This window comes from Periophthalmus magnuspinnatus, chromosome 7 (genome assembly GCF_009829125.3).
Source record: "Periophthalmus magnuspinnatus isolate fPerMag1 chromosome 7, fPerMag1.2.pri, whole genome shotgun sequence".
Classification (NCBI taxonomy): domain Eukaryota; kingdom Metazoa; phylum Chordata; class Actinopteri; order Gobiiformes; family Gobiidae; genus Periophthalmus; species Periophthalmus magnuspinnatus.
In genome coordinates, this window is record NC_047132.1 from 25108758 (window position 1) to 25118877 (window position 10120).

General features: G+C 36.4%; 1 protein-coding gene across 1 annotated transcript in view; it reads right to left on the minus strand.

Annotated features, from left to right (window-relative positions):
- The window catches only part of LOC117373324 (leucine-rich repeat-containing G-protein coupled receptor 6), a 37561-nt gene extending 30136 nt beyond the window's left edge, over nucleotides 1-7425 (minus strand). The window contains exon 1 of the mRNA XM_033969298.2: nucleotides 6993-7425. Coding sequence (XP_033825189.1) covers nucleotides 6993-7213 — 221 coding nt within the window. The 5' untranslated portion in view covers nucleotides 7214-7425. The remainder of the gene's footprint in view (nucleotides 1-6992) is intronic.
- Nucleotides 7426-10120: the final 2695 nt, after the last annotated feature.

The window sequence follows — 10120 nt, forward strand, 5'->3', positions numbered from 1 at the left end:
AGATAGTACCACTATGCATTTGCAGGATTTAAGATATTTAAGTATAAACTAGATTTTTAACTTTTGTTTTTTATGTATATGTTTGATTTATTAGTCGACTAAACACTCGGGTGCCTATTGCTCAATTATTTCTATAAAAGTTGTTACAGTCAAGATTGCTCTACCTTCCTTACCTCTTTACCTTCTTACTCCATTGCTTGTACTCAGTCAGGCATTCCAAGGTTTCCCAAAACTAGAAACAAAAGTGAGTGTGTCTTGCATTGCCTGGATTGCCCTTTGAAGGGCTCTCAAATGACAAGGCTCAATGATGTCATATACTTTCACAGTTTTAGTGAATGTGGACGCTTCCCAAATAAATTCCTGTGACCTCCCCAGCCTACAGTCAGCTCTGAGGCTAATCCATGCACCGCAGCACAGTGGGGCGTGCTGGACCATTCCGCACATCCTGGTGGGACTGTAGACCTGCTCTCTGCTGTTGTAACCTCACATACTTTCAGCCTAAGGCATAAACTGGATCTGATGATGTACAAGTCACTGTGTTTATTTGGTTAGTGTTTGATGATTTATATCAGCAGCTCAAAGGAAAAAATCTACATTCATTTAATTTGTTGCGGCATCTTTCACATTTTCCCTCTCCTTTAAGCATTCCCTGTTAGCGTGGGTGTGTGGTGGGTCGTCCAGTTTATTTATCTTATTCTAAATCAGACCTCAAACTCACTAATTGGTCCAGTTCCACTGTTAGGTAAAGAGGGGAAATGAACAATTATTCCTGTGTTTGTGACTGGAGCTGAGCAGTTAGGAGTGATTTAGATTTCCACTGAGGGACACCCAGATTGTCAGGGTTTTCTGTTTAAGAAACAAGCTTCTGTCCATAATATATATATACTATACTATTCTGTGCTTCATTATTCTAAATATTTTTAAGCTAAATAGTCAAATGACAGATATCACATATACCACCATCACATATATTTGGCTTTCCAAAAACAGGGTGCAATGCCTCCAATAAAAAAAAAAAAAAAAAATAAAAAAAAAAAAAAATATATATATATATATATATATATATATATATATATATATATATATATATATATATATATATATATATATATATATATATATATATATATATATATATATATATATATATATATATATATATATATATATATATATATATATATATATATGAGATCAGGTATTTATTGGACTAAAGGACTAAAGCAACAAACTCCTGACAAGCATCAGCACACACAACATGCACATATATCTATATGGTTATTTCGATTAGATGAGTTAAATATCTGATGCTATGATTGTAGTTTAGCCTTAATAATTGTGCCATATGTACTAATTTGACTCCTGTCATTGATGTGGATACCCTTGAGAGCAATAGTTTTTTTCCTGGATCTGACTTCCATCACTTTGATATCACTTATCTTATAGTCTCTTCATCGGTCCCTTGTGCCTCGTGCAGTGAAGCTTTGGAATGACTGGCCATGTTCCACAAAGGCCCAAGTCAAATCTCCACAGATGTCTTTATAGTGGACTCTTTTTATTAGCAGATTCTTGTGATAATTTATCACTGAAGTCAATACGGTGTACTTATTGTGTCAGCTTAATAAATTAAAGATGTTAAATGGAGATGGAGTGTCATGCATGTAAAATCTTTGCCCCATCATGATGTAAGTAACTGCACACTGGAGAAATATACCTGATAAATAAACAGTGCAATTAAGTGGTTGTAAATATTGAATAAATGTATAACTATTTTTATTGTTGAATGAATTAACCCTTGTGTCATCTTGGTGTAATTTATGACCCCAAAAGTAATTTTGTCACAGCAGAACTAATTTCTTCATCAAATGAGCTGAAAATTGCCTCAGTTATTTATTTTTATGACTTTGATCAATAAGGAAAATTTGATTGTATAATAATGACTGTATGAAAAAAGTTCCTCTGGGATCGATTTGACCCATAGACTGTATATATAAATGGACATAGCTAACCTGCTAGCCACCACGTTCCAAATAGGAATTGAGCTTGGGCATGCTTCTGGCTCCATGGACACTGACTCCAATTCACTCTCTATTGAAAAACTGTTGCCCCTCTGTCCATAATTGCTGCTGTCAGGCTCATCAGTTTGGTCTTAAAATGTTTGTATTAACCCGCTCTACATCCTTCCATTTTAATTTCACCATTGTGTCCATAAATCTAGATATGAACATTAATAACAGACAAATGAGGCGGTGCCTTTCCCCAACGTTGCTCCCACTAGCGTCAGCAACAGGTTTGATTGACAGCATTACTAAGCATCTGTTCCCTGCTAAACCAGTGGTCCAGGCAGGAAGGAGCGTTACCTTCAACAACCTTGCTCCGGATTGGTCTTTGGTTGTTATGATACTCATGGTCGGAATTTCAAACAGGGAACTAGGCTCTAAATTCGCTCCTCTAACTGTTCGACTGCCTCGATGAGCTTCATTTGACTAGAGCTGAACATGACGTGTGTGATGTCACACTCCCTCAGTGCACTTCTTTATACAGTCTATGATTTGACCTAATTTTGTTTCTCTTTTAACTCAGCCATAAAATAAAATATTTTTATAATTTTGGGTTCTATTTTTAGTCTTACTTCAGATTAATGCACTGAATTTACCTTACATTTATTCCTTTTTTTTTTTTTTTTTTTTTTTTCGGCCCTTTGGCTGTGCTTTAGTAAAACATGTGCTTTTGACCCTCAAAATGTCTTGTAACTATTATTTTCAATCACTGTACTGGACAAACACTATTTAGTCAATTGCCATGTGGGATTTGTAAAAACTATTATTATTATTATTATTATTATTATTTTGTATTGTTTTGACTGAGTGCAACAAGTTATGCTGAAGAGTTCTTTGTTTCTCTTAGAGCTCGGGCATAAACGTTCTTCAAAAAATCATTCAAAGCAGAGTTTAGCATCTAAATGTATGAACTTTCATGAAAGGATTGAATGTTTTAGAGCTATCTGACTCAGGTAAACAGCAGAACATCAGCTTGTGTAAGTCTATGCACAGTGGAATCAGGCTTTGTCTAATACAGGATCAGGAATTATATATCACTCTAAATATGTGACTGTAAAACAACAAAAACACACAATTCAAACAGAGCCAGAGCCTCCTACAGAGACCTATATACCTCCATAACACAACATGTCGTCTGACAGAGGCCCAGGGTCTGTGCTGTTCAGTGCAACCAGTGATCACTCAAAGCACAATGGGCTCCATTTTGTTCACATAATAAGAAATATATAATTTATGTGTAAATTGAAATTTTACCTTCCTATGATCAACTCTGCAGGTAAAAAAACAAAAACAAATTCCATTATCAATGGAGAGAGATTCTTGTTTGCCAAATTTAGATCAAATGAAAAAATTATGCTGTTTAATTTAAATCTGTTCAGACATTATATTGAGCAGAGTTTTGGATTAGTTTATGATCTGGGATGAAAATGTTCAGCTCTGGTTTACTTTGCAGGTAAACAGCTTGTGTTTGGTGTATGTGAGACGGATACTTGAACTTCGTTTACCAAATAGAGGCTTAGAATGTGTAATTTTTGTCAGTCACAAGACTTAGACTTAAGTTCTACACAAATAACATGAAAACATAATAAATATTGGTAAAATCATACAGGATAAAAACCTCTAAAAGACAAAGTGTCCTGATGTCAGTTCTTAGTGTCACTTTGAGAGAAATAGTTTGGAGCTTTGTTTTTCAAACTGAGCTGTCAGCCAGAGGAAGTTCTCTGTCCATGGGTTTGAATTGTTTGTTTTTTGTTGTTCTAAAGCTCAAGCCACATACTTAGAATAATATTTTATCCCTGTGTTAGTCCTAATCCTGTATTAGATCATTGCATAATCAGGCGTTGAAAATCCTCGATAAAAAGCCCAGACGTTACCATCATTGCTACATATTGGTCAAATTTAAAATATTAAGCTTTGACAACTTGTAACAACAACAAGTACTCTGATATTCGCCTGGTACATAAAATCTTGCATGACGCTGCCCCACCCCCACTAAAGACCTATGTACAGCCTCGCTCTCAACTAACAAGTAGAGTGTCAAGGTCCGTGTCTAGGGGTGACTGCAATGTTCCTACAAGAAAGTCCACTTTCTCTCAATCTGCCTTCTCTTTTAAAGCCATCAAGGAATGGAACGGGCTTCCAGAAAATCTTAAGAACATAGCAGATTATCACAGCTTTTCAGGGGCTGTCAAAAACTGGCTTCTTGACCATCAGTCCTGCTCACACTAACTATACCAGACGGGTATTCGGCCATCAGATGTTACCCTTGTGGGTACCATCTGATGGCCACTAGATTACCAAATCATGAATGTTATTGTACTGTCTTAGTGTCATATTACTGTCTTGTTTATATTTATAATACCAATAAGGTACAGAGCTATCAGATGCTACCCTCGTGGGTATCATCTGATAGCGACTACTGTATTTATTTTGATATTTGTTGCATATGTCTCACACTTTAATAACTTTTAGTTTGCACTATGTATTGAAAATTTTGCACACTTGTATATTGTCTTTTGTATTGCACTTTTTATATGTATGTTATTTTTTGTTTTTTTAAGGACTACAGATGGAAATTAGCATTTTGCTAAATCTGGTGCAGCCATCTTTTTAATGTATCTGCACACTGTCAAATAAATAAATAAATAAATAAATAAATAAATAAATAAATAAATAAATAAATAAATAAATAAATAAATAAATAAATAAATAAATAAATAAATAAATAAATAAATAAATATTAGACAAAGCCTAGTTTCATTGTCCATAGAAATTATCCCAAACACGAGTCAAATGGCTCTGAACATTCAATCGTTTCATCAAAGATGATACATTCTAATGCTAAACTTTGTTTTGAATCATTTTTGAAGAATATGAATAAAAAAAAACATCCTTTTCAAAAAACAGTTTGCATTTGACTAGAATTTAGTGAACAAGAATCACAGTCCACTATTAGTGTAATTTGAGGCTTTTTGTTTTCAACCTGAGCTAATTTACAAATTGTCTATGCATAGTTATATATTTATATATAGCTTATTTTTATTATATGAACTAAATGGAGCACATTGTGCACGTTTGAGTAGTCACTGGCTGCACTAATGACATCGTTCTTCATTGCACTGAACAGCACAGACTGTGGGCTCTGTCTGTCAGAGGACATCTTGTCTTATGGAGGTACAGGTCTCTGTAGGAGGCTCTAGCTCTGTATTAACTGTGCATTTTAGTTATTCTAAAGCTCCAGTCACATTTAGAGTGATATTTGATCCCTGTGTTAGTCCTGATCCAAAGCCTAGTTTCACTGTCCATAGACTTACATGGCACCAAACATGAGTCAAATTGTTTCATCAGAGATCATGGATTCTAAATAAAACTCTGTTTTGAATGATTTTTTAAGAATTTGAATCAAAAAGCATCTTTTTCCAAAAATAAAGGTGGATTTGTGCAGAAAAAAAACACCATTTGGCTTTCCATAAACACTGTTTTTTGCTGAGGTTTTGGGGCCTGAAAACTATGAAAATGACACATGCAGTAAATATTCATGTAAAGTAAACTATGAGATGTATATTTAATAAAAGTACTCAGTCTGGAGTTTGAATGAAATTGGTTTGAAAGGCCAAACACAGGAATGTAAGCAGGATTCACTGGATTCCAAGGAACTTCAATGTCACTTTTTGCGCTCTTTCAAAAATAATTTTGACAAATCCCACTCAGCAATTGACCAAATAGTGTTTCAGCAGTACAGTGACAGAGATTAACATTTACAAGACATTTTGAGGGTCAAAAATGCTGATTTTTAAAATATGGCATATTGGACAAAAAAAAAAAAAAAAGCATTTTGTATCAGTGCATTAGTCTGAAGTCAGGCTAAAAATGGAACCAGAAATTATATATATATTAAAAAAAAAAATCTAAGCAATAAGAAACACCAATTGGGGTTAAAATGACCCCAGAGGAACGTCAACATAATTGTACTGGGAGAAACACACAAGGGTTAACTGTAAAATAATGTTCATGGCATAAACTTTATTCTAATGTGATCAGGTAACTTTTTATTCATATTTGTATTTATACTTGTTATTTGCATGCCATCTCCTTTACTTGTTGTACAGTTGCGTAGGACAGAGTATTAAAAAAAAAAGTTCATTATTCCTCCTCCACTGGGCCAGCTGTGCTCCTCTAACTTCCGCAGGCTTCCCAACACACACACGCACACATTCATAAATGTAAAGAATAGTAAACACAGGCACAAATGCACACAGCCTAATGCTGGCGCTCTCCAGTTGGTGCTCAGAAACCTGACACTTGGAGACATGGTCAGTCACTTCACCCTAATGGTCAACACACATGCACATTTCCCATTTGGCCCTGTCTGTTTTTATCTACACATGTGCTGCTGGCTCCTATACTCATTCATTTTAACTCCATTTGAAAAACAGACTCAGCTTAACCAGCAAGAAGTGTTCATTTTATGTTCTTGTGTCAATGGCAAATGGCTAGTCAAGATGTGCGGTTAAGAGTTGAATAAGTAACTTTAAAAATGAATAATCCAGCCAATGTCTATATCAAGCTAAATTGTTAATAAAATCACTGCAGAAATGATTTTGTTACAATAAAGTGGTCATAAATTATTGTGGACATTTCACTGTAGAGAAAACAGCCATGAAACGTCATGTAGTATACTCATTGTGCCAGTTCCAAACCTGGCCAACTGTCAGGGTCGAAATCTGGCATAAAACCATCCAAACCAAGCATCTAATTAAATCAGACAAAATTACAAATTAACAATGGTCGTCTTTTATGAAACTTAACATCAATATTCAAATTACTGCACAATAGGAGACAGGGAAATTAGGGTACAAATTTGAAAAAAAGAAGTTAAATTAATGTGGAAACGTCAAAACAAAATAAAGCTTGGCAGTGTGCATCACTTACAGATATGTGGTTAGAGGGCTGAGGTTGGTTGGCACAGCTGATAGTCCCAGCTCGGAGCAGTCCACCATGATGAAGATCCCATCTTCTTCACACTGACACGGAGAGGGGCACTCGGCTGCCACAGAGCTCTGTCTGTCCTGGATGAGTCCAAATCCCCACGCTCCAGGGTTGGACCCACAAACCTGTCTGGCCGCACAGATGAGCAGGAGCACAGGCAGCATGTCTCGATGAACACCTGGATGGTTACACCTTACACCTGGGTTCTCTCACAGCTGTGCTCTGTAGAAGGAGTAGACTTTGTCGCAACCTACAAATTAAATACTGGTATATAGTTTTTTTAACCTTAGCATCACGGTATATCTTTGTAGCCTTATGCTGATTTTACATTCATGGTCATAATAAAACCATTTTCCGCCTTTCAGACTAAAACATAGTGAACATGTGCCTCTGCCTCGTTGTATATAAGTATTGCCCTCTCCGTCTCTCTCCCCTTACCTATTGTAGCAGGAGTGCATGAGTTGTGAATGAGCAGCCCTCATTGGTCCAGAGTTTGGGGATGGGATGGAGCATCTCTGTGGAGTGGGAGGGGCTCTCGATCCTCTACTTTTCACTCTCCACTCAGCTGGGCTTGTGTTCACAGTTCAGAGAGCTTGGAGAGGTGAACACAGCAGTGAGCTGGCGATGTCATATTATGTTTGATAGAAGAACAGATCTAATCGCCTTATCCTGCAATAAAAGAGAAGTGTTGTTTGGGACTTATTGTCTAATGAGCACTTCAGTTTTGTGAGCTCTCATTCATAGTTATTATATAGGAGGCACTGATTGTACAAGTAAATCTCTTGGAATGAGTTTATAGGAAAAATGACTTTGACACCTCAACACCCAGGAGTTTGAAGGAGCAAATGCAGTGTCTTGAAAGTGGCACCTTCTCATGTTTCTGAGACTGGAATGTTGTGATCACATACAAGAACTCACATGATCTCCCATGACGGCATAAATTGTCAGTTCACATAACATCACTTTCAGTCTTATTTTACCCAAAATGTATGTGTTATTGATACAACACATATCATACATATTTAGTCATAGGGCTTTAATCTACTTGTGGTTTCCCAAATCAGATTGAAATGTAAGGTTGTGTCAGGAAGTGCTTCCAGCCAAAAAATCTATGTCAAATTACATGGAACAATATGTAGTGAAGGGAGAGCTGAAAAGAAAAAGACATACTTGACTCCGCATTCTTGCATCAGGATGAACCAAATTTCATAAACTAAGTACCATACTCCAGCGGGACGCATAGGACTGTGGTATGTTACACAACTAAGCTTTACATGCTGTGCACCTGTAAGTACAGGAAGTTACATAATCTCCTATTGATGCAATCTGTAATCATAATAAGTAAAGAAAAAATGGCCTGCCTTCAAAGCAGTGCTTTATTTTGTTGGTGAATTGATATAGCAAGTATTAACTGGTATAGGAACAGAACAAATTGGTCAGTATTTTACGTTTGAGTATCAAATCCTACTCATCACACCAGAGCTTTGATAAATTCTTGATTCAGTATTTTTTACTTTTTAAAAATGTGGGATTCTATGCCTCCTCCACTGTAGAACAGTCATATGTCCACTTGGAAGTAAAAATGATATCTTGTATTAACTTGCGCTTGGACAGTTGAAATAAATACATGTATTGTGGTTTGAAGTAGACTAAAACGTCTCTGGTTCCGTCCCTTGCCTGTGACTATCCCTGATCTCTCTCTCCTCCATTCTCCGCAGGCTGAATAGTTTCTCATTAATTAATTAACATTCCTGTGCCACTGTGTTTTCAGAGGGCCCTTTGTTATGGCCCCACAAAACCTCTTTGAGAACTTCTCCTCATAGTCTCTCTACCTCTTTCCCTCTCGCTTTCTTTGCTCTTTTCTCTGCAAGAATATCTGTTGTCCTTTGGCTAGTTGCATAAATCAGTGGTTTTCTAACTGTGGGCAGGTGCATTGTATGATTGAGTTGTTTGATTTTGCTCAGTTGTCTGTTAGTTAGGACTTACATCTACTGTTGTTGGGGATTTAGTTGTGTCTGTTTTCTCCTATAGTCTTTTTAAAAATCTGGTTTAGGCATTTTTGTTTGGTGGTTGTACAGGTGTGTCCTAAAAAATAACATTCTTTCCAGTGTCATATTAATACATTTAGGTCAGCCAAGATTATTGTAAGCGGACCATAGCCTTTGTAGTCCAGCCTAATTTTCCTGTCAATTTATTTTTGCCCCCAGACCTTCAATATACCATAGAGTCCATGATAATATTGTATTGTGTGGCTTTTGATATTGTGTTATTATGATGTGGCTGATATTACTTCCCTATGTTGTCCGTCTTGTCCCTGACTCTCAATGTATGCAGACAGGTGTACTCTATTTCAAAGCAGCACATTCCCGTTGGCACGCATGTACATTGACTAAATATGCCCTAGATACACCTGCAGACCGCTCCACTCCCTGCGCTCCACCTCAGCTCTTGTTTTGCACTGCGCCCTGTCATCTTTTTAAATGCTCTTTAATTGTCTGGCCCTGGGGGAGCCCTAAAACACACATAGCACTGTAAAAACCTGCACATCTCATGCCTGTCTCTGTCTCTGTCTCCATTGCCAGTTTCCTTTTACTATGCGCTTTGAACATTTTGGAGCTATATAATTGGTTTAATTGACCAATCAGTGCAAATTTAACGCACCTTATTATGTTTTTTTGTATTCTTCATTTTGCTAAGTAAAACAGTCAGCACATCGCTACGTTAATTTCTTTGGAGATTGACCAAACATGACGTGCAGATGCTTATGTGGTTTGGCATGAGGATTAATTACTCATATCATTTCAAAACACATGTAAAAAACAAAAAAAAACAACAAATGACCACATTTGTAAAAAGGTTTTTGTGTGTTTCTGGTGACTGCGATATTATTCAAAGTAAAAGTATGACATAGTATTCCCTTTGCTGTTTCTATAAGCAAATCCAGGTCAAACCTGATCATTAAATGACCAGTATCCATTTGTACTACCGTATATTTATCCCATGACACTTGCTTATTACAAAAAACATTTGACCTTTACTTTTCAGAATGTTGTGGTCGTCTTAAACACATA